General features: G+C 41.0%; 2 protein-coding genes across 2 annotated transcripts; one reads left to right on the plus strand and one right to left on the minus strand.

Moving 5' to 3' along the window:
* Positions 1-830: 830 nt before the first annotated feature.
* On the minus strand, positions 831-5,248 carry mgat2 (alpha-1,6-mannosyl-glycoprotein 2-beta-N-acetylglucosaminyltransferase). Its single transcript, XM_015045795.1, has 2 exons — positions 5,078-5,248; positions 831-2,626 (listed from the first exon to the last, which is right to left on the minus strand). Exon 2 carries the CDS (start codon positions 2,381-2,383, stop codon positions 971-973), a length of 1,413 nt encoding a protein of 470 aa, XP_014901281.1. The 5' UTR covers positions 2,384-2,626; positions 5,078-5,248; the 3' UTR covers positions 831-970.
* A 1,662-nt stretch (positions 5,249-6,910) lies between these two features.
* Positions 6,911-7,940, plus strand: rps29 (ribosomal protein S29). The gene is made up of 3 exons (XM_015045796.1): positions 6,911-7,019; positions 7,476-7,575; positions 7,837-7,940. The coding sequence occupies exons 1-3, from the start codon at positions 6,958-6,960 to the stop codon at positions 7,843-7,845; spliced, it is 171 nt and encodes a 56-aa protein (XP_014901282.1). The 5' UTR covers positions 6,911-6,957; the 3' UTR covers positions 7,846-7,940.
* The last annotated feature ends 17,387 nt before the right edge of the window (positions 7,941-25,327 follow it).

Consider the following 25,327-nt stretch of genomic DNA (forward strand, 5'->3'; position numbering starts at 1 on the left):
TTCGAAGTGGTATCCTCAGTAAGACTCCAGAAGCCTCTAAATGGAACAAGGTGTCCAACTTAGCTCGTCTGATCTCTGTAAATTTACCTGCTATAAATACCTTCAAATTAATCATGTCTGCACAGCAGGATTGTGAACACCAGAGGATTACCAGCTTTATGAGTACCCTGATGAGACAGGGCTTCAGTTCCTAATTATATTTCTATTTAAAGATGGGCTACATTTTGCTTTGCGTAATAAAATGTATTCCAATCTCAACCTTTTAAAAAGAGAGGTCAGAGTTTCTGGAATAAGTTTCCATTAAAGGGTATTATTAGGTTGTATCTGAAGTATATGATTATTGATATGGTAAACACCCCATAGACCAGTGTACGGAATTTATAAAGACTTCCTGGAATAAATGTTTAATACAAAAATAAAGAAATGGAACAGGTAAAAAAATTATTTATAGGAGTTTAAGTTAACTCTACTGATACTCCTTTACTTTGATATCAGGTACTGAAACTCATGTTCCAAGCTTCACACATATGAAGCACTTTCTACATTTATTTCCCAGAAACAAAATAGCCTTTGCATAAACCGCTGTTGTTTTTGTGGTTTGAGTTGTTGTGGACACTTTGGCTTTTGCTCCTCAAGACCAACTAATCACAATTAAAGAAGAAAAAAAAAAAAAGAGAGGCCAACCAAATCATCTATCACAGGTAAAATATTATTTTTTCATGACCTTTGAACAGAAGCTCACGATAAAATAACTTACTCTAGCTGATATTCTTTAGTGCAATCTGGGTATCAACAACAGAGCCCCGATGTTTATGAAAAGAAGCCAAAAATTCAACATTCGTCTTTATTTGGAACAATCCAAGAAAACAGTCCAATAAAACAGGCAATATGGAGAATAGTCCATAAAGATTTACTTTTTTTATATATAGGATGCAAAAGAGAAAAGAATACATAATCGTAGCAATTAAGGTCACTGTAATCGAACGTAACTCTTGCAGAGTTCATGATCCCTGATGTCTCCCCAGCCCCCATTTTTCACATGCGGGGCCACTCCTCCGGCGCCGTTGGCCGGCAGTCTCTTTGTGATCAGGAGGTTTTTGGGGAACAGCTGGTTCCCGCTGCTCTGTAGGATGTTCTCGATCTTTGTCTTCTGGCTGATGGGCATGCAGGAGGCCTTCTTGTGGTGCATGCCGCAGTCCCCGGCGTGAAAGACCCTGGGTGCCTCGCTCACCATGACCTTCCAGTAGGAGGGCAAGCAGGCCACGGTCAGGTGCTGCAGAGACCAGTCCCAGTTGTAGTCGTCGTAAGTGCAGAATGTGTCGGTGCACTGGATGAGCTTGTGGTACGTCTCTCTGCTCAGAGCCATTCCCATGTTGTGCTCCGTCGACTTCCAGGCCTTCACCTCCACCTTGTTCGCTTTGCTGGAGTAGCCGATGTGGCTATAGCTCCCAAGGGACAGGATGTCGCAGTCGGTGCACTGCTCCCGTTTGAGAGCTTTCATCTGCTTTAAAAGGTGGATAAAGTCTGGCGACAAATAGTGGTCTTCCTCTATGAGCAGAACCAGTCCTTGGTGGTCTTTGAGAGCTCTCACTCTGTCCCAGACGAAGTGTAGCTTCCACCACCAGTGGTGCTTGGTCTGGGAGAACTTTGCCTCACGGTAGTGGCCAAAGGAGTCCGGATACTCCGCGTTGATGCATCCGAGTTTTAAGGCGTCTTTTTTGGGAATATCTCTTGGGCAGTCCCTGGGGTCGTTCCCCGGGAATTCTTGGGGGTAGAGCTGAATGCTGAAGGGGAAGAAAATCTGAAGGACTTGACAGAAGTCAACAGAGGCCACCACTTTGTTTATCTCCGGAGACCAGTAGTCATGGCTGAATATCAGCAATATGCTCTCGACTCCCCTGGCCTTTCGCAGGCTGTCCACCAGCAGCTTCAGGTAGTCGGGTCGGTTGTGGACCTGAACCACCACGACCAGATCATCTTTCTGCCGAGTCTTGTACTTCTCTTCGTTTCTTATCGTCTGGTCGAAATTCAGCTGGAAGACGATCCCGCGATAGACGAGAGTGGCGTTGTCCACCTCTGGCTTGTTCATTTTGGCTTTATCCTTTGCATCGTCCAGGTGCGTGCCGTTCGCTTGGATAACGGGTGGCGGGACAGGTGCACGGCTAACTGCAGGAGTGGCTTGCAACTGGATGTGATTGTTGAGGCTGCCACTGCTGCTGCTGAGGCTGCTGCTCCTTTTCACAGCCTCAAATTCCTTGGGGAACTCCTTGGAGAAAAGAGTTATGTTCTTTTTTTGCCTTCCGCTGCTCCAAAAAGCTAGGCCACAGATAACAACCACCAGAGTCAGTATCACCACCTTCCTCTTGTAGATTCGGAATCTCATGATAGAGAATCAGCCTCTTGCAAAAAAGGATAGAAATTCTATACAAAAAAAAAAAATATAGAAACACAACCAAAATATAGTGGTGTGTTTTTCCACAGGTGAAAAAAAAAGAGGCCCACTGAGGCTAATTGATGGCAAAAAAAGCTCTTAATGTAAACATTAATTCTTCTTGGAATGTCATAGATGGTTCATAAATATCCCATAAGGCATGTCGGCTGCAGGGAGGCAGTGTGCATGAGCCACCTGGATAATGAAAAAAAAAAAAGAAAAAAAAAAAGAAAACCCGAGTTATGAATGTTAAAATATTAATAAATACATAAAGTCATAGTTCAGCAAGATATAGCACACATAGTCTGACCGACATTGAGTCAATTTGACATTGAGACATTTTAGCATTTAAACTATGTGTACATTAGGGAGGATAGGTGAAAACTTGTTGCTACTGTGTGTTGTTGTTTTCGTATTTGTTTGCTTTATTGTCAATCTGCCAAAGGGCTACAAATTTAAATTTGCTTCACTAAAAACAGCCATAGAAGTGTATATTATTTGCAGTATCCCACAAAAGACATTAAAATAATAGAAAAATAGGGAAAAAAGCCAAATAAAAATAAGATGACATTAAATGGTTTGCACAACACATCACTTTACATACAAAAAATATACAAAAGTATGATTGTGGGTGTACTAGAAAACACTAAACAAAATTCTACCATAAAATAATAAATACAGAAACTGTTCCATAAAAAAGTAACTTTACATTTATGTCCCAAAGTGAATAACCCTCATTGTTATTTTTTCATTGGAAAGTATATTTAACATTTCAGGATTTTAGGATGGCAATTGAATTTAAAGCAGGTTCGTTGGATTAATGTTCATTTGAAGACTTTTATTTTAAAGCATGTACAGCCCAAAAGGTTTGTAGTGCATGCTCTAGTGCTTCATTACTCATTTTTAATGAACTCATCTTCAGGGTTTGTCGAGGTTTACATAAATAAATCATAATGTCCACATTGATGACTGTGAATTACAAAGTCGAAGCACCCTGCTTTTTAAAATACTGTCTATTATAAAAGTTACATTATAAAAGACAATATAACTACATTATAAATAATAGAGTCAACAGAAGCTGCTCTTGACAGTACTAATTCATAATTTAGGTTTTTTTTTCAAAGCCTGCAAGTCATTTGTACACCAACTTTCTGACACATTGAGGTTTTTGGGTGCAGTGAACCACAAAACAAAAAGTGCGCTGCATGTTTTTGATGCGTCTGGATTTTCGAAAGCATCTTCTTCAGCGTTTGAAACATCCCAAGTCTAAAGGGATGTACATGTCACAGTGCCAATAATCCAAATAAAACCACCACTCATGCATACTCATGTAAGCTGTCCATAATACCGCAATCTCATGCAGAATTTCAAGCCATGTGTGCTTTAATAAACTCACTGCGCTTTAATTGAATACGGCAAATAAACTATCCTTATACTAAATGTTTACTTTAGAAATACACACTGACCTAATTCCATCTAAAAAAGCAAACCCCCTTCATGTCAAAGTAGATCTTTAAAACTAGCTTATTCATTTATGATTACAGAATGGATTACTTTTAGACAAGGGCTGGTCCAGTCATGAAATGCGTTATTGCGACGTTCTGACACATCCTCAACATCCCGGGAATTACCCAAGGATGCAGAAAAAACCCACAGCAAGAACTGAGGAAAGTTTGACCAAGCTCATTTTATCCTCTCCCCATCAATTCACATTATTCAACTGGGAACATGAGCACAGAAGGACGGTAATAGCATGAGATCAATTAATCATATTTTGCAAGAGCAAAATATGACGATAACCCATTAGTAGACTGGCAGTAAAAGCAATTATTTAATTTCAGGGAAATGGGCTTCATGTCTGCAAACTTATTCCTCCATCCCACTTTCAATAATAGACCAACTTTACTTGGATTATTATTCAATAAAACTCTAAGCTTTCTGCATTATAGTGCATCCTTAATTACATTATCGATATTGATTGGCCGTTTCTGCTCAGACCTGCAGAACAAACCTTCATATTTTATTGATTACTAAATGAATGATCTGTCAGCTCTGCATATCCTGCCTCTGTCTGCCTGAAGCATACGATTCAGGAAAAAAAAAAAAAAAAAAAAACCTTAAAAGGAACGGGTCACAACCATGGAAAACTTAATAATTTGTCAATTATTAACTGAAAAATTCTTCCAATTGTCAATTAATAATTGTATATTTTCTTATTCTTATTCTTATTTACTCCCGTATTTATTTTACAGTCAAATTGCTTCCCCCTCCGTCTACTACATTTTTTCAATGTGTCAGTTTTCTCCCACGGCTTAAACCCCGTCAGTGTCTGTTAATTAGCCGTGGCTTGTCAGTGGCACACCGAGTCAGCAGCGGCTCTGTTCGATCCTACCATTATTTATAGGCAGAGCTAGCTCCGCTAGCTGGCAGTAAATTCTCCCAGAGCCACTCCAAACAATAGAAGCCGCGGCTCCAGCTTGGCTCCGTTATGACAGCGAGCATCCAGAAATGCTACTTCAATGCTAGCAACGGCTCCAGCTAGCAACTTCCAAGGCAGCCAGAGCCAAGAGAAGAGCTCGCCGTCAACAACAACAACAGCAGCAGCGTAACAAACCGAGCACAAACAACCATGTTGTCCGCACTCACCGAAAAACTGGACTGATACGGTCCTTTCACTGGGAGACATTAGAACGGCGGCTTTCCGTCCTCCTCCATACCTTCCAGCGAACTGCATGGAAACGTAAATGACGGCTAACTGCTCGGGGAAAAAAAAAAAAAATCACAAATACAGAACCGCCGCCTCCCACTGTCCCACAATGCACCAGTCCGGGGGGAAGAGGGGAGGTGGTGGTGGTGGCGTGGGGTGGACGAAGAGGAAGGAATGGAGTTGGGGTGTACTCCAACCGCTTTTATCCATTACGGTTATAGTCTAAACATCTTCCTCTGACTGCTGCAGCTGCTGACAGTTTCACTTAATTCCTCTTTTCTCAGAATATCATTTTAAACATCGTAAAAATATGGCATTCGAGTAATAAAACGACTATAATTACACACCAGCGCATCAAAAAAAATGTTGAGGTGTTGTGAAAATTTTTCCCTGTTTAAGTTTCAAACATTTAATTCCGTGTGCTTCTGAGTGTTGAAGTGACAGCTCACACAACTGTGACACCTAAAGAGTTGTATACACCTCCAAAGAATGTAAAATCAGCACTTCCACTGTACAGAAAATAGTCAAAAATGGCCTAAATCCAGGTCTGACCATACAAGCAAGTTTACCCTGAAAGTGGACTGCAAGATGCTAACAGAAGTCTCCATAAACTCGTAATGTCCTGACATACAGCAGCCTCTTGTGAATGTTAACGTGAAAGCAAATTTAATTGTCATGTGAAATGTGTAAGCTTTGCTGTTTTATGGTCTGGGCAGGCGTTAGTGCTGCAGGAGATGGCCAGCTCACTATGGAATATGAGCTGAAAGAATCAGAGTCATTGGCCAACCAACATTTTTTGGCAGTGCTTACACTGTGGAAGTGCTGCTCATTAGCTGGATGTGAAAACAAGCTATTGAAAACTCATTCAGGGAGCAGCTGAGAGATGTCTGCGATCGTGCCCTGGGGACACAGACAGAATATTGTGCTCCATTTGTCGACAAAAGTAGAAAACTATCTTGTGCTTGGATAGGAAAAATATCTTTTTACAAAAATATAGATATACATTTGAAAAAGGTAGTTTGGTAGTTCTTTCCTTCAAATTGTCTGATATGGATTCCCAAACTAAATCTAAAGCAGCCCATCTTCTCTTAACATTAGAAGTGACAGGATACTAAAACTCCTGCACACAATAACTCACATGTGCATAAACTGAAAAATTCCCCATACATCCTGCCCAAATCTGCCACAAACAGTCCAGACCTCTGAGTGATAATGTCATATTCAATAAAGTATAATTACTTATTTCAGTAAATAATTTCACTAAGTTAAACACAATAAGCAGATTTGTTACTCGCAATGATCTATTCGAGCCTTTATTTCTATTAATTATGATAACTTTCTGCTGACAGTTGATAAAAATATGGAAATTGAGATTAGAATATAAAATATTTAAGACAGAATTGTTGGTTTTGAAAGAATATGTTTAATACCTGCCTAAAGGTCGCTATTTTCAAGAAGTACTTTTAATCTGACAAAGAGCCTACTGAAATTTATTGAATTTGGCTGTATGCTCTCACATATACCACAGGAATAAAGAACTTTTTATACTGAACTAGAAACTGTTCTTATCTATTCTTAAAGGAAAAATAGTTTTCAATTTGTTCGCTTTGTTTCTCTTATAAATCAATAAGTTAGACATCAATTTCAGTCTACATAAACAAGTTATGCATGTAACTTATCCCTCTAAAGTTTTGTTTTCCTTACCAACAGGTGGAGCTAAACAACAATTAGGCAACCGGAAATACGGCGACTGAAACCATCTTTTGCGCATGCGCGTTCCTGGTTCTTCCTTTCCGACACTCGAGCGAAAAGAGACAAGATGGGCCATCAGCAGCTCTACTGGAGTCACCCGAGAAAATTCGGTCAGGGATCCCGCTCCTGGTAAGTGACAGTCTTGTCGATTTGATTATGAACTAAAGAGTTAATTTAGGTTATATTTTTGGCTTAGTTTAGATTTTTTCTGTGTTAAAATTGCATTCAGTTCCGTACCGCATGGGCGCTAAGGCTGAGCCAATATGGCGCTCGAGGATGTAGCTTCCTACCTGTTTAGCACCACAGCCACACGTTAAACGATTTTCCTACCTGTTGACAATTTTAAGGGTTCAAAACTGCAATCACCGTTATAATATAGTACCTCGGTTGCTCGTTAGCTGCTAATTGAATGCTTTGGGTGGACTGTGTCGTTTTTTGTATTGACAATAGCAAGGATGCTCTACTAAAGGAGTGCTAAATGCTAACCGGCTACTAGCAATTTTATACCGTATTTACTGACGCATGCTAAAGAAAATATCTAACGAAACAAGATCAATGAGTTAATTAACTCCTATTTCGTTTCAGCCGAGTGTGTTCAAACAGACATGGCCTGATCCGTAAATACGGACTCAATATGTGCCGTCAGTGCTTCAGGCAGTACGCAAAAGACATCGGCTTCGTAAAGGTGAGTAACATCTTGCGACCACACTTGGGGTCGCGAATAAATGTGGCTTTTTGAGAACGTCTACTGACTTGTAAATGTATAACACAAAGAATTATTATAGTTTTTTGTACAAAAAATAAAAAATGCAGTTGATAGAAATAAAGACATAGGCTGCTGTTTAGTACTTTACTATTCCAGTTTTCATGGGCAGTTGTCTTCCACAACAATGATGCTGTCAATCATCTCACAATCCCATTTTTTCCCCCCTCTTCTCTCTTTCAGCTGGATTAGATGTGCTGTGCTGACATCCACTGGCTAAGGACAGCTGGCTAACATGGAAGAAATTTAACACTTCTAATAAATGCTTTTTTTTTTGTTCAACCACATTGAGCTGTGTGGTTATTTGGTGACTAAAAATGTGGTGCTTAGAAAATATTCAAACATGGGCTTAAAAATTAAAAACTGCAAGTTATTGTCCGTTTTAAATCCAGCTGAAAATGAAGGATTTAAGAGCGGTATTCATGCATCCAGGCATGAATACAGATATGTTGAATAAGAGTGCATCAAAATGCATCCCGTTTAGACTGAAATTTTTACTTATAGATCCTTATCTAGGGAATTTGCCCCTTGAGATATGGCCAATTAAATGGTGGATCTCTAGTGTAGACTTAAATTTTTATTTTTACAGTTATATAAAAAAAATGTATATGTGGTGTTGCTTCTGTGAGCTTAAAAATGTAGTTCTGACTTTTTTCATTAATTTTTTTCTAAACATCCCCATGGACTAGGTTAATGTTTACTTATGTAACAAAAATCAAGGGCTTTAAGATGTACTGCTCTAAAACTCTCACTTCTAAATTATGTTAAATTTATTTGAAAATACAATAGCTGCTGTATAAGTGGATGCACAACTGTATGCATCATCAGAGGTGTTTTGGGGGGAAAAAAACACAACTTGTCAGGTGTGAACAACCAAGGGACTACTGCACTGAATCTCATGGTTATTCCACCAAATATTGATTTCTGAACTCTTCCTGAGTTAAAACATTCGAATTGTTGATTCTAAACGAATGTGGACTTGTTTCTTCGCATTAGCTCAGGTCTGGAAGCTCGCATCTTTTTCGTTATTTTGACCATTTCTCATTTTCTGCAAATAAATACAAAATTTTTGCTTGGAATTTCAGACATGTCAGTAGTTCGTAAAATAAAAGAACAATGTTAATTTTACTCAAATGTATACCTAAAAAAAAAAGTAAAGTCAGAGAAACTGATCATTTTAAGTCTCAATTTTTTCCAGAGCTGCATGTTTATATATCACGAGGTAACCATAAGTTTGCAGCAAGAGTCTGATCTAACATTTCTTTAAATAGCCCTTTAAAAAGTATCGCTAAGCTATTAAAAGTCATGTGGTGCAATTAATCAACCCATCTGTACATCTAACTGAACAAAACTGCAGACTAATTTTGAAGTCAGCGTGCCTTCACATTCAAGGACAGGGAACATACTGGGATTTTGTTCTGCTTCAAAGCTAATGCTTCCTGATAAGTCTCCTACAGGGAGGGCTAATTGGCCAATAACTCATGACTTCATTGTCCAAATCTGAATAACCTTCCTGTCATCTGTAGTCAGGCGGGTGGGCTTTTAAGAGTGACCAAAAATAATCTTGGGTAGGATATGATAGAAGTATTTAGCCTCAATTTCCAAATAGAAGGTGAAACACTAGAGGGCAGCAATGCTGCATGTTGATTTAAAAGATATTTATGACATACTGCTATTTGGAAAACCTTAGTTGTACTTTTGTTCTTTTTGATGTACAAAATTGAAATTTTGAAGCCCCTTCATTTTTGGGAAGTGAAACATGAGTCCATGAAAAACAGCACTTTATGTAGGACATTTAGGTCTTGAGCTATGCAGTATATCAAACTCTACAATGTTGGCTTTGCATATTAACAGGAAGGTCAGGTGATGGAAATGCCAAAACTTTAAGACTCAAGGAATATCCCAACAATCTTTAGTATCAGGGTTCAGATTGCAGTTTTTAAAATACAAGAATATGCTACGTGCTTAAAGTTTTAAGACTAGATTATGTAGTATCCCAGTCCCAACTTATCCCAAAAGCAGCAGTGAGGTAACTTAACCAAGTGAGTAACAGAGTAAGAAATCCAAGAAGCCTCGTAAACTGGAGTTATATCACTTATAACTGACAAGAAAGTTGATGCTTCTAAGAACCCGTGTCTCTCTTCAGGAAAGTCTTTAGGTCACTTTGCAATTCAAAGACACGCTTTGTGTAAGCGATCTCCAAACTGCTTCATTAAACTTCCCCACGTGTACAAAGTGAGCACCACAGCTATATCAAAATGCTGATATCAAACAATAGGATTGTGCAATAAGTCAGTCACAAATACTAACTAAAACTGACAACAAAGGAGTCATCGCTCTATCAGATTAGAGTCTACAAATGGGAGAGGGGTGCACACTGAAGCCCTCGAAGCTTTGCTTTGTTGACAGAGTGACATTTCGGATCAAATCTGGCTCCGGCATGTGGATTTTATGAATGCTAAAATATGCATGAGGGAGAGTGTGGAGTCGGGAAGTTCCTTTTAAAGTGCGGCTGCCGCGGGCTGGGCTGTTGGGACAGATGGAGCTGATCACACAAGTGCTGCATGTTGCATCACATCATGGAGGCGGATAGAAGGTGATTCTTTGATGTTCGGTTCGGCTGTACTTTTTTTTTTTTAACCAGTTGCATTAATGCCCTAGTTAAGCTGCCATCTCAGGGCTGCCAGGACAGCCAACTGATGACATTTAGAAGGTTTGTTTCATCCAAACTCGGATGCGAAGGCTCTTTGTGTCAGTTTGCCGCAGTAATTGAGGACCAAACTCTGCCTAATGTTGTGTTAACGCTGCATTTCCCAGCTTGTATGGTGTACTCATGTCGATGCTCTACTACTGCGGTGTGGTTTTAGCTGTCAGATTCCAAAGCGAGCCAAGTATGTTGTCCAAGTTTCTCAAATGAACAAAGGAAACCAAGTTGGGCAACTTCTTCCACATAAATGGTCAATAAACAGCAGTTTATGGAGGACGATCGCATAAGCAGAATTTGAAGAGAAGGGCTGGTGACGCAAGAAAACTAGACTGAACCAAAAGAAATGGATTCACTTTTCTGATGATCAGTAAAGCAAGAGTAACATTTGCCAGCAAAAATATAAAATGAGTTGCCCCAACCTGGCCTCTCAAAAATAAATTTACATTAATAGGTGCCAGTTTTTCAGTGGAGAAGAATAGAATGCATAATGTGGCTCCGTTCAAAGATCTGTAAATCCCTTCTCTAGCTTTGAGCATCTATAATAATGGTCTAATAAAGGGAACAGGAATGGCTGACAACTTTCCCGTACTGCCACAATAAAACACAGTAGAGCTTGAGAGCAAACAACTGTATTTAAGTCAACAAGGAAATAAAAAAAAAAAAAAAAAAAAGTCCTGAATAAGCCCCCGTTTTGCAACAACTTAATGTTCTTGAGCAAAAACTTATGCTGAGACCAATCCAGTTCCAATTCAGTAGTGCTTGTTACTATTTTGGCCCAAAGCTTAAACTGCCAATGAAATGCATCAGAGCTTGAGACTGTAGTGGGACAAAATGTAGCAAAAGTTCAAAGGACGTGAATATTTTTGCACGGTGCATCAAAAACAATAAGACGTATAAAGTGAGATAAACATCATGCCATCCTTATTAAAGAGAGTTTAAATCTTTAAATCACATTAACTGAAAAGAGCAGTTTACAGACCTAAACTACATATTTTATCTGGTTTTTCTGCAGCATTACTGGGTTTTTTTTTTGTGTTTACTAATGTATTTTTAAGAGTTTATGACCCCAGACACTAATTTTCCCCTGCAGAATCCCTCCCCGCGCCCCCACAGTCTGATTTGCGCGATGTCCATTCTTTTTTAATGAAATCTAGTTTTGCAGTAGTTAATCAGAGGCTGTTTGTGGCCAACACAAACCTCCTGCTGAGGAAAAAAAGGAGACTCTTGAACCATTTACGACTACATTTTCAAAGTAGGACAAACAAAAAAGCTTATCCTTTCAAGTTAATCTTACAACAAAAAAAAAACCCTGAATTTGAAATAGTGAATCTTGATGAAATCTTTTTTTTTTGTCCATTTCATCTTTTATACATTACAAAAAATACATATTTTTTTATGTTTTCGAGATTATCAAACACATTTTAATATCAGGGAAAGATGAAATGTTATTTTTTATAAATTCTTTCAATAAAGCAGAAAAAAAATCTATTCAGTCATACATGACAACACACCTGATTCTCTGTTAGAATATGAATTAAGCTCAGTAATTCAGGCCTGATTATTGTCAGAAATGTACAATCTGAAAATCTCTTCAACAGAACTTGTCTGATGCATAGACTATGCTTTAAGATTTGAAAAAGCAGCAAATTATTCTCCGATCTGCATCATCAGACACTTTATTCTGTTAAAGAGATTTCAGAAGGGCACTTTTTTGTCCAGAGGAAAATGAGCAAGTGCTCCAGCACCACCTAGTGTCTATCTGCGCACATCCCAGTCCACTGACTTAGATCTGGCAAGGTCTTGATGTGATGTTTTGGACTTAAATTTAATTGAGATACAGTGGTGTGACCTTAAACAGACCGTTTATGCTTAAAAACCCTCTAAAATGTTTGAATTAAACCGATTCTGCCGAGAAGAGTGGGCCGAAAATCGTCAGTTCTGTTTAAAAACATAATCATTTCCAGCTGTTTAACTTTTCACAGCAACAGAGGCCACCAAGGGTTGGACAGCTAGATCATAGGCGTAGGTGGAAATAACTTTAGATTGTATTCATTTTTGTTTGAAATTTTGCCCGAAAAAAAAAAAAAAAAAAAAGAAAAGCAAACACAAAAGTCTTTTTAACAGACTCTTTTGTTTTAGCTCTTTCTTCACTACACTGTAAATGAAACCATTAAAACCGAGCTTTTCCTGACAAGGGTTGCGAGTAATTTTGGTAATGTGGGTTAAAACCATGTACAACTGCCAACCACGGGACTTCGACACAGCTTAAGGTGTTCGGAAAATCCCGTCTCATAACGGCTCTTTACTTCCGTGACACAATGAGTGAGCTGCATCTCTACAGACAGCCTGAGTTTGTGTGTTGTGGGAGCACTTTAAGAGCAGACAGTTAGACTCAGTTTGTTATCCATAAGTGAGACGCGTGATGCAAACAGCTGTGTACGTTTGGGGTGGTGGGAACATTGTTTGTTGCACTATTTGACTCTGGTAAGAAAGAATTCAAAGACGATTGTGGTTACATCGTCGCACCGAAGGCAGACCTCAACAAAAACACAAACCCAAATCAAATCAGAGGGGAGCTGTTGTGTGGTGGCTTGGGACCAAAAGCCTCATCGACGCTCTGGCTGGCTGACTGACTGACTGCCAGGTACAATGCCCAGGTCTCCCCTGTCCGTCTCCTGGATTATGGCGAGAAGAGCAGAACTGAAAATGTTAACAGCGAGCTGTTGGCATGGAAACATTCCACTGAGTTTTACCGGTGTCTGATTGTTAGGGCAAGAGGCACTTCTTGCTGCAAGTTTCCTCAGAAAGGCTCCAGGCAAACATGCTGCTCATTCATTGAATCCTAACCGAGTGCGATTATTGTTGACCCAGAGACGGCAAAGAAAAGCAAAGTTTTAGGATTTTTTTTTTTTATATATATATATTATTATTTCTTTTTAAGGAAAATGGTTCAGTTGCTGGAGAGAATGGAAGAACAAACAGAAAGTTTAATTGAAATAAAGGAACCAACAGTGCAGGCAGGAACAGTTCAGTCTCACAGTGAAATTATGCAGTAGCAGAGGGTCTGTGGAGCAAGCAGCTGAATTTAATAAGCATAGAGCCAACTGACTGACTCTGTCATCAAAGAGTCCACACAAATGGAGGCAAAAAAAAAAAAAGGGTTCCTTCGGTTATAGCCGACACCTGATCACATCAGGAAGCCCACCGACTGGTGCCAGTAATGATGGCTAATTTTAAATTAAGTGTTTTTGCCTAGCAGGCACGCTTTGTCAAGACTTTTATCCGAACCGAACTACTGTCAGTGTTTCCATCTACCGCGAAAAAGATCAATGACGCTAGGATGTTATTTTTTTTTAGTTTTGTTCAGCGAAGGCCGACATCCATCCACTTTTTGTCTCTCGTGAGTCAGCGGGCGCACCGGATCCACACGGTTTGCTTAGAAGTGGTGCTTTTTCACTTTTGACTTCAGATTTCAGATCTGAACCGAACTATTCTCTCTAGTTCGAGACTACTGGGAGCTGCCCAACACGTCCCGCTCCCGGCCCAGCTGTCGTTTGCTTAAAATGGAACTTTTCATGTGACAACACCTTTCTTTTTTTGTGTTGACAGCTCAAACACGTGACGCTAAAAGGGCCTGATGTCGAATGTTAATGAAGATGTCACTCGGCAGTTGATTAGACTCAAGAAAATTAGAGCAGTCCATCAACAAATGTAGCTGAATATATGCAATATTTTTTCTCGCTTACGTCAAAATGTGGAAGTAATTATTTTTGAAACGTTCCAATAGATATAGTTCTATTTGCTTTCTGTTATGCAAGATATTCCTCCAAAGATTTTATGCTGTATCTCTTTTTTAACTGAGAGTGACTCAAAAAAAAAAAAAAAAAACTTTTGCTGTTGAATTTTACTTGACTTTTAATTCAGTGCAGACAGAAGGTCTTATCACGAAGCTGTTCAATCTCGAGCCTCTCTCTTGAGCTTTCTCGGGTCGCTAATAAATCACCAATCAAGCTGGGGATATCATAGACACACGTGAGCTTACAAAAAAAGGAAGCTGAAGGAGGCACAGAGTGGAACTCAGCAGGGTCAGTGTACAGTAGAGAGTCACAAAGAAAAGACGCGATTAATGATTAATCGACTGCGTGTGACACCTCTTTATTTATTTTCTAGTAAAACCTCCACTGAAGAAACTACCCTTGGGTAAAGTTGCTGTACTTCAATGCAACCAGTCTAATGTGTGGTAATGGTAACAATTATACACCAGGTGTGTTTTAGAGTTTTGCTTTTTTTTTTACATTTCGGCAGTAAGGCTGGCTGCACGGATCATCTCCAATGATCTCTAATGTCCAACCCCAAAGGTGCAAAGGCATTGCACCCTTACATAAATCAGCCAATGCAGGGCTGTAACTACAGCAAAAATCTTGTATCTGAGTACTTTGTGAAAAAATGCTTTAAGGAAGATATTGTAGTAGAAACGACATTGGTACCGAAACAAAGATTAAACATATTCAGGTGCCTACCTTGGCTCGCACCGGAGTTACATGACACCCAACCACCTCAACATTCCTCCCTGCAGGTTGTGTGTTTGCTAGCTACTTTGTCAGCAAGGTCCCACCTGAGACTTCAGGAGTACTCCCTTGGCCTCGTGTTCTACACTTTGTGTTTTATGATTAAGTCTTACACTTTACCCATTTGTATGCTATATTTCAGCGCTGTGACGTATCCCGAAAATTTGCCAGTGCTTGGGGCCGTATATTTTTGTCCAAAGTTTGACTGAATGTAGCCCTTCTGGCCTGGGAATGCCTGGAGAGAGCTGCTGGGGGGAAGGAGGCATTGTCTGGGTTTCCCAACAGAATCTGTTACCCCTGTGATCAGACACTCAGAATAAAATGGACGGATGAATGTGAAGAAATTTGATTTCTCACATGTAAAGTTTAAGCCTTAATAATTAATTGAAATACATGCAATCTAGCCCTTGTAATTGGAAACATTGCCATCGTTGTGCGAGGAAGGCAGATCAATGTTAGAACAGCATAAAGGCCAAGACATGTTGGTAATGTCAATTCCAGCTTCAACTTCTCAGGTTAAGGAAAATCAAACAATTAAACAAAGCCGCTACAAAAACACCAAGAAACGTCAGCAAACATAAAAGACTCAGACAAGAGAACACTAGCGGGTACCGTGTTGCCAAAAAGTTTGACATAATGAACCAGTGAGGACTGGATGAGAAACAAGGCAGCCCTTTTGTTGTGGATTGTTGCTCGGGGGCGATTGCAAATCAGCAAAATGATTGCATTTTCCCAGCTCAAGACAAATTAACTCCCAAACAAAAGAAGGACAAACTAAAAATCCACAAAGGAAGCGTAAAGAATTTCAGAGACTCGGCCAGAACAATTCATCTCACAGCGGCGCCACAGAGATTCTCAGCTTCAACAGCTTTTGCTATCGCACCGGATTCCTAAAAGCAACAGAATGAGACGGAAAAACTGTCACGCGGGGGGGAAAAAAAGACTGGAAACACTTAAATTATGCAGCTGTAATGCAAGCAAGAGAAAAGGTCAAACAAGCAGAGCTGTGAATCCAAATTGCCTCCCTGTGTTTAGAGTTCGCGCCTTCAGCACGAACAGGCCGGGAGCAGCATTATCGACCCACGAGCTTCAAAGGCTGTGTCGTGTAAACACGAAATGAAACACTAATTATTAACACCCCGGATGACTGGAGAGTTTCACACCTCTCACCACTTCCCAAGTTCGGTGGAGGCACAGAGGCGCAGGAAAAAGCTTGTGCCTACTAGACGCGGGGCTCGACTTGAAATTCCTATTTACTCCCCGTCGGGTAGACAAAGAAAAAGTGAAAGTCTAAAGCTACCTGTGAGGGCAGTGTTGTCTCGTAGTTGAAGACGGAAGAAACAGAGCGAGCAGACAGGCAGGCAGAAAGCTTTTAGACCAAACTTGATCAGGCAGACGACACGTCTGCCTACGTCTAATTGAGCCCACCACGCTACTGAAGTAGAGATTATGACTGGAGCAGAAAAGAGAAGCAGCACTAATCCTGGCACAGAGGGAAAGCTGCTTTCATGTACCTAAAGAGAACACAAAAATCAAAGAGTTAACACCAGTAATGTTCTAACAGATTTCCCTGGTCTTAGTTGTCTGTCGTCTCTTCATGTATCTGGTGTGTGTATCCGTGTTGGATTGCGTCTGCTGTATCGAGCCTCGCGATTTTGGTACAACAACGAAGCTGATCCTTACAAACGGCGCAAACGTATTTTGAAGCAAGAGTTGAAGTCGAACTTCCCTGTTCCCTTGTTGACGGGTGAGTTAATAAATTCCTCGCAGACAACATGATCAGAGTATCACCATAGCGGCACAATGTCCCATTTGTTGGGCGAACCTCTCAACAGCTACCTTTTTAGCTCCCATACCACGGAGGATTTCCGAAACATCGCGATAAACAAGTCGCATCACCAGTACGCGCACGATGATGAATCCGAATGGATTCTGTTGAGAAAATAAATTTAAAATAAGCTAGTTTTAAAACTTAACATGTCTTGATTCAAATGGCCTAAATTGTGGTTTTAAATCAGTGACTTATTCTGGCCTATTGACCTTTATTTTACCTGTAGTTCCAGCGGATGGTTTGCTGGGATCGTTTGAATTGCCTTTTGTCTGTGAGAAAACAATACAGTGGAAGTTCTGGCTTTTCACACTCATCTGTGAGAGGCTGTAAACACGGCAGGGGTTTTAGGCTTCAGATAGAGGGTCAGAGATAGCTCCTGGTTGGAGGAGAAAAGGTACGCCTTATTTGAATAAATTAAATACAAGAGGATAAAACTTTCTACACAGAAGTAACAAATTAGATTTTGCGCTTGCAACTTCTCCAAAGACGTCTTTGCTTTTTGTTTGTCGCTTCGCTCTTTTGTCTTTTTCTCTCTCAGGTAAATTCATGTGTTGTTTGTGCTCTGAGGTTTCTGATGTTATGTGATGTGTTTGTCTGGTGATAGTTTGCATCTGTCTTGAATAAATGCTGATTATTGTGACGCTGTTATCTCTGCATGATCTCAGTCTTTGCGCACGGCATTTTTCTGAACCCGGGCATAAGAGAGGATTTAACGAGTCAAAAGGTTTTAAAGTTCAAGAATTTTTCCTCTCTTAACAATTCCTTCCAACTTCCTGTCAAAGCGGAAACGTCAGTTCAGTTCGCTGTGGTGACTTGCAAGAAACCTGCAGAGGTCAGTGTCCATTTCAGCATTTGAACGACTTGAGATTTGTAGCCGAGCAGAGCGCATGTGCTCAGGGGCAGCTGGGGGGAAAAAAAAGAAAGAAAAAACGTTCCCTCATAAATGGAAAAAAAAAAAAGACCAAATAGTGGCATTTAACAGTCTGCAGAGAAATGGTGTCACACAGACCCTCATCTTTCAGTCCTCCTCGGGCTAAAAAGAATGTGATGTTCCCTCCGTATTGTAATTTATTTCTCACACAGGTCACCGCTCCGCAGTCGCACCACATACTTTATTTTAGAGGGTGGCCTCTTGCTATCATCTCTTGTCACAGTCATGCACCAGTGCAATATAAAATTTACCTGGCTGCACGGGGTTTATTCAGACTTAACGCCTTTAAGTGACCAGATATAACTGTGGGGCCTTTATGAAAATACCCGCCAACAACCGTGTCTGTCCGACTCTATTATACACCGGTTTAAATATGAACCTTTAAATTCACTGTTGGGCTTTCACACCCAAATATCAGAATCTCTGTGACAGGGCCGCCTGGACTGAATTTCCTGCAGGATATGCACCATTTATAGTAAAGCGAATTCTAAAAATAACCTGTACACACTTGATTAAGTCATGATCAGGATGTTTGATTTCCTTTTATTTCTTTCGTTTTTTTTTTGTTTTTTGTTTTTTTTTTGCAAATGCAACATATATTTGGTGAGTGCCTCTCTGCAGAGATGCTCCCTCCGAGTTATTGTGAATTGTTCCTGAATTGTCTGAGAAGATAAACAGATGTTCGAGATGACGAGGGAACAGCTGCCTCCCGCTGATCTGATTAGCAGCTGCTAATTCTTTCTACTGCGCCTCCAGTTGCGAGGTGTCTGTCTTCGCCCTGCAGCCGAACCGGCGTAGCTGTCACAGTTCCATCTTAAATCCGGGAAAGGGAAAATGAACTGTCACAAGTGTTTGATCGGTGGAAGTGGCCGGTAAGACTTGTTGATCTTGCACCTTGGTTTTATTTTTTTTTTCTCATTTTAAATACTTGAGGGAGAGAAATGTGGAAAACATTTTCAAGGACAGGGACAAGAAATGGAACAACCCTGCAGGATCAGAGAGAAAGCTTGGTGGGGGGGGGAGGGTTACAGCAGCCCACCCCAGTTTCAGTCGCTTTTACGTGTTTAACTTTAATGTTGTTGCCGTTTTCTTCAACAGACCAACACATGGCAGCACATTATTGTGAGGTAGAATGACAATGACACATTTATTTTTAGTTTTTCTGCAAATGAAATCGGAGAAGTTTGATTGACAACATTCATAAACAAACTTTATGAAGGCAAAGTAAAAGTAAGTTGTGGTACTGTTGAAGTTGAGTTAGGTTATAAAACACTGTCTTAGTCTTTGGATATCTCATTGTCATTCTACCACATTGTACCAAGCCCACTATAGGACATGGCGATGGCAGTGTCATGCTGCGGAGATGTGTATTTTTTATTTTTTATTTTTTTTTAGTAGAGGGCTGAGATGCTGGGAGGATGGAAGAAGTTAAATGTAGGGAAGAAAACCTGTCCGACTCGAATGTGGGGAGTATGTCCACTTTCCACCGGGACAGCAAACGTCCATCTAGAGCAGGGGTCCCCAAACTACGGCCCGCGGGCCGGATCCGGCCCGCCACGTCATTTGGTCCGGCCCCCTGAACAATGCCGGATCCGGCCCGCCTGCTCATACCAGAGAGCATTCAGTGTTGTTTTTTTTCATATATTGTATTTTCCGGTTTATATGTGGATTTTTCTTCAACCACCAGGGGGCTTGAGCAGATGTGAAACTAACTTTCCCTCAATGGAATATATACTCGTCAGTCCCAGTCACCGTTTCACTCACGGTTTTTTCCATTTGCATTCTGGGTAAAAATCTATCCAAAAGTGTCGTCGTCTCCTCCCCCCCGTCGACAAGAATTTCTTTGTTTTTTTTTACTGCAAAAACTAAGACCGGCCCCCGACCACAGAAAGGAACAGCTATGTGGCCCTCGCAGGAAAAAGTTTGGGGACCCCTGATCTAGAGCCACGATGAAATTTTTTAGGTCAAACACTTGGAAATTGCAATTTGATAAGATTATTTCTTTCTACTCTGGCTGAGGTTGAACTATTCAGTGTGAAAAAAAAAATCAATTTAAATCTGCAAATGAGCAAAACTGGTTGAAATACATGTGCAGCATTAAATGGAATGATGGGTAATTCTACATAGAACTGACTGGGACGGTGAACAAAAAATGCATGCCACACTTTTCAGATTTACATACAAAAAAACAAAGCAAAAAAAAAAAGTTTCCTTTCTTTCAACACGGTTATTCAATCTTTTCTTTTAGTTAATCAAATAAAATCCCAACACAAGAAAATTTGTGAAAATGTATGCCCAACTGTGAGGGATGTTAATACTTTTGCACAACATTGCAGATACCAAACACCTCTTAAACTGTGATGACTATTGTACAGATTACTTCTTGTAAAGAACTAGACTTTCTTTCAGCAATATATAACATTTCACACTAAAGCCCTTTATATGATCTGCAGCTCACAACCTTTGAACCCTCGACTCATTTTTTCTTTCCAGATATTACTTAGCATATAGTTTTGCCGCCTGGAGCTTTACATTGTCTCTCTCCACTAAGTTCACCGTCTGCCATTTTGTCCAAACTTGGACACTTCTCGGCTGCGTGCTATCTGCTGTCCTGCGATCCTCTCCAGATTCATTGATCCCGCCCCGTCCGCCCACCAGAGGATCCGATACCAGTTAACATGATGCAGAGTCCACATATTTGCAGGCCACAGGCTATCAGCGGGCCGCACTCTGGATGTGAGTGACTGGAAGTGATAGCGATCAGTTAGAGCCAGGCTACGATTGATCAGGTATGTGTGTATAAACAGATAGTGAGATCAATGGAGACAGACAGGCCAATGGAAAGTCCACGTGTTTATATAAGCGCCGGTGAGTGACACCAGATGTTGAGAGGTGTTATAGATTAGCGCTAAAGCCTCGACTTTAGCTCCTCTAATTAGAAAAATAAATAAATAAATAAAAATTGTCTGGAGTGTCTGGAAATTGTAACATCTAAAATATTTATCATGTTAAAATAACAAAAATTGCAATAATGGAAAGTACAAATTTGAATAAAGTTGGTTATGTTTTAAACAAATGCAAAATGTGTTTTAATGAAGATCTTTACTTAGTCTCTTTTTTTTTTTTTTGCCAAATCAGTGAGAAATTACCATGACCAGAAGTCATTGAACACTTGACAACCAGCTGGTATAAGTAACGTTAGTTAGCATGTTCTCACAATTGCTGTGCATCTGCTCAGCTAATTATACAAGCTACTCAAACGTTAAAGGGTTAATGGAGGAGCTATGTCATGATGACTTCCTGAAGGTGGAGTTTCAGACAGAGCAGGAGTTTTTAAAGGGACAGAGGCCCAAATTCAAGGCGTTAACTTGAAAAGTCATTTTTAAAGTCACATTTGTTGTACATGGCATAGCACCTCAATTGACTGTGCCATAAAATTGCACTATGTGCCTGATAAATACAAAATACTTCCTCTTTAAGTATATTATTCTACACCAAACAGAGTTAAGGATTTTTACGTTTATTGAAAGGACTTGTTTTTTTTTTTTCTTCTATTTGTGGAAACAAAGAATATGTTTTCTTTGGAAAAATATTAAAACTGACAGACACCAAGACCATATATACAAAACCACTGCTGAGTCCAAGATGTCTCAATAAAATTAGATCTGACCTGGTATTCAGGCATCGCGATGCCAGTAAATAAGGCAGCTGCTAGAATAATCATTCAACTATAAAGTCCACTATAGCATTCGCGTCGTACGCCACACTCGGGCGATCGAGGCATTCAGGTACCCGCTGATCATGGGCTGCAACATGGCTTGTGTGGCGGGAATGAAAGGTAGGACCTGCACTGGAGCGGACAGCAGAGTGGGATTCTGGGAGTATGCTTATCTCTCTGTGTCAGGGTCCATCAGCATCTGTCATGTTTACTCCTAAGGCTGCTGGCTGACTGCTCTGTCGAGGTCCTCCGTATCATTCACCTGTGAGCTAAAAGAGAGCACACACACAAAAAAAAGAAAACAAAAAAAACACACACACACCCACACACACACACACACACACACACAAAGCGCTTTGTTGCTGCAAAACAGAACTCTATTTTTTCATCTCATTGTTTCAATATTTGTCTCCATTTTACTATACTTAAACGTCTTTTGGGCAAATTTAAACATTTTGACACGTTATATCTACCTCTGTCAGAGTTAACCAACAGAGGTAACCAAAACAATGTGTAAGAAATTGCAAATCACCGAGAGAGTGATTTGCACCGGAGTAAATTTTGCACGTTGTCCAGGCAGAAGGCATCGTCGTCTTTTCTACGCCTTTCGAAACTTTCATCTGGGGGCTGCGTCCACACAGATAGCACATCCAGACGCTCGCTGGAACAATAACCCCAATGCAATTTCATGCTAAAACCCGGCAAAATTTCCCATTTGAATGCACGGGGATTATGCCCCTCAGATCTGTCATTATTGCGTGTGCTGCGTGTGTGTGTGTGTGTGTGTGTTTGCAGAGCGGTGTGACGAAGTCCAAGGAAGGATGAACGAGAGATTTGAGGGAGATTCTTGAAATGTCGCAGGTGAAAATGTCAGCCCGCGAGGTGGAGAGGAGTCAAACTCAGCAAGAGCCAGAGGTTCAAACTTTAATGAATTAGTGTCTGTGAGTCACCGCGAGTGGCCTTGTGTGATGTCACCAGCCTGTCCTCTGTATCCACTGCTGAGGACAAGCAGAGGGAGTAGCACACCGTGGCCTCTGGCCTTTGCAAAGAATATGCTGTACTCTCTCCTGTTTCACTGCTGCACATCCTCCAGGCTCCAGCTCTCGCTGTGTCGGCTGTGATGACCCAAACACTATTTGTGGGGTCACACTCATGCCTGCTGTGACTGCTAATGACTAGGTATGTGTGTGTGTGTGTGTGTGTGTGTGTGTCACAGAAAAAAGAGAGAGAGAGAGAGAGAGTCCTGCTTTGCAGTGCAAATCTTATCTTTTGGTAGCGTGTGAGCTGCTGCTCTACGACTGACCGGACTGTTGTAGCAAATACCGTCTGCCTGACCATCTTGTTGACGAATCAGTGCAACGTTGGAGCAAAACTGAGCAACGTATGAGAAGTGGCTTTTGCGCGTTGCTTTTCTGTGAGGCAAGATGACCGTGGCCCGTTTCATGCTGCTTTCTCCTCGCTGCGGTATCGCGGGGGGACAGGCAGCCAACCACTGTGAAGAAGTGTGCCTGGGAATGACAAACACCCACTTGATCTCGTGAACCTGCATAACAAATGGTTCTCAGAGTCATGGATGTGGCCGGTCCTGTGAGAGATAAGAAGTCTTGGGCAGCCAGGCGGTTCGCACAAACAAAACTGAGCCAAGTTCTCAAAACGGCCGAGTTCCCACTCTCACAAAGTGCTACATACGAACTTATACGAAGGCGTTTTAAAGAAAATAATTGGGTGCGTTGTATTTCTACGAGAGGAGCTGTCACAAAACCTTTGACTCGCTCCAGTTTAGCACAACTAGCTGCAGCAGTGAAGCAGCTCTTTGAAAGCCATGTGTTGTTGAGGAAGCTCTTCCATGATTGGCTCGTGTTACCAATACAGTACGCAAACGAGCGAATATCAAGAACCTCTAAATTTGCTTAATGCCATGGAGTTGGAGCTGAGGACGCCGTCATACGTCTGTTTCAACCAATCCGCTATCATCTGAACAAAAGACACCAATGGCGGCCTCGGGAATCCGACAAACAGGCAACAGCTTGTGAGACTGGACTGAAGGGTCACCTATCCAACCTGTGCTGCTCTGTCAGCAGCACAGAGAACTACACTCTCGTCATGCTTATTCTCTTCGGTGTGGCCATCAAAACGTCTAGCCACACCAACAGACATTAGTGGGTTAGGGTTATGCCACCTTGGCTGTGTAGTGCAGAAAATAACCCAAAAGGTTAAATTGAAGATCTTTTAGATTGATAAGTTTTGTTTTTCAAAGGTCCCTGCCCTTAAAAACATGAAGACCCTTGTCATGTTTGAAAAACAAAACATTTGGGCGTCTTCTTCATGCTTCTCACTCCTGCATAGACCTTTCATACATTTGATTCTGTCGCATTTACAATGACGTCTCCAACATCTGTGTCTGACCTCCATAAATATGATTCTGGAAGTACAGTCAAACACACTTTTTAAGCATTATGGAAAACCTTTCTAGAAGGGTTGAAGTGGTTACAGCTCCAATGATTGAGATCATTGAAACCTTATGAATGTGGAACTAGATATGCATGTCGCTCAGATTTATATGTCTCTAATATTTTTGGGACATTTTAACTGCATAAAAAGAGCAAAATGCACGCAAGATATTTCTACAGGACTTCTCCTTGATTCTCTGAACTCACAGAACTCGTCTTTATAAGAACCAACCCACTCTATAAAGCACCGTTCATCCACATCTGAAGAGCTATAAGCCAAGGAACAATATTTTAGAGTACAAAAACCTATTTGATTGGCACCAGGTGGTGAAACATCGACGAGGGAGGTCCGTGGTATTCTGAGAGGTCTGGTGAATTTGTGGATGCCAGGTGTTGTTGCACGATGGAAATGATAATTCTACATCCTTTGACACGGGAGTGTCACGCAGAAACAAACAAACAAAAAAAAAGCTAGTTAAAGCAAGTACCGGCAGCAGTTGTTCCACACCGCGTTTGGCACACACCACCTCGGTATCTGTTGACGGTGTCACTAATGTGTCATGTTAAACAGGTGGGACAAAACGGAGGGAGTAGCACAGCGGCGCTTGTGGTTCTGGCCTAGCGACACGCAAATAAAACACTGAAAAACGCAAACAATCTGAGCGCAAATCCCACCACACAGGTGCTAAAACATACCCCAACAATAAAAATAATAATAAAAAATAAATCTCTCTCTCTTTTTTGGGGGGATCTGTGTCACGATCCAGCTTCTCGTGACATCCCGAGTCCAAAACCGTTTCAGGGTTTCCTTCTGCTCAGGCGAGCGCGGCATGATGTACGACGGTCTCGGAGCTCATCTGTCATTTAAAGAAGTCGCCGTCTGATTCCACCCGGCTGGTAAATGCACACGCTCTTTACCGCATTCGTCTGCTCCGCATCCCGGGTCTCAGTGCACCAACCGCACAACACCTGAGTGAACAGAAATAAATGATCAAAGCTTACGTTGTGCTTTAAGTAAATGTTTCACTGGGGGCGCGGAGGGTGGGGTGGTGGCTTGGCTGTCACACCGTAGCACTGTAACCTCTGCTGGAAGAGCAGTAAGAGCTCCCTCTGTTTATCCATGTCCTTCCTCTGAAAAAGCAGAATCCACAGTCGCCTGTTCCTCATTATGTATCTGGTACACACCATTTAGTGACCTTATGTGGAGCAGCTGATGTTGTGTTGCTGGGTTGCTAGTGAGAGTGTGTGTGTGTGTGTGTGTATGTGTGTGTGTGTGTGTGTGTCGTACGTGTCAGGGAGAAAAGAGGTAACCGGGGGAGGAAATATGTGTCTTTCTATCCTGAAAGTGCGTAAACGCGTGCACCTGCGTGTTTTTCAAAAAAAAAAAAAAAAAAAAAAAAAAAAAAAAATTTAAAGAAAAAAAACCCAAAGGGGGGGCCAACAAGAAACAACATTTTCCCCGGAAAAAC

The sequence above is a fragment of the Poecilia latipinna genome, unplaced genomic scaffold (assembly GCF_001443285.1).
Source record: "Poecilia latipinna isolate Pla-1442-1.1 unplaced genomic scaffold, P_latipinna-1.0 Scaffold744, whole genome shotgun sequence".
Lineage (NCBI taxonomy): Eukaryota > Metazoa > Chordata > Actinopteri > Cyprinodontiformes > Poeciliidae > Poecilia > Poecilia latipinna.

Coding starts and splice junctions, on each gene's coding strand:
- mgat2 (XM_015045795.1), bottom strand. CDS start 2,383: ATGAGATTCCGAATCTACAAGAGGAAGGTGGTGATACTGACTCTGGTG.
- rps29 (XM_015045796.1), top strand. CDS start 6,958: ATGGGCCATCAGCAGCTCTACTGGAGTCACCCGAGAAAATTCGGTCAG. Junction 7,020..7,475: donor GGTCAGGGATCCCGCTCCTG/GTAAGTGACAGT, acceptor ATTTCGTTTCAG/CCGAGTGTGTTCAAACAGAC.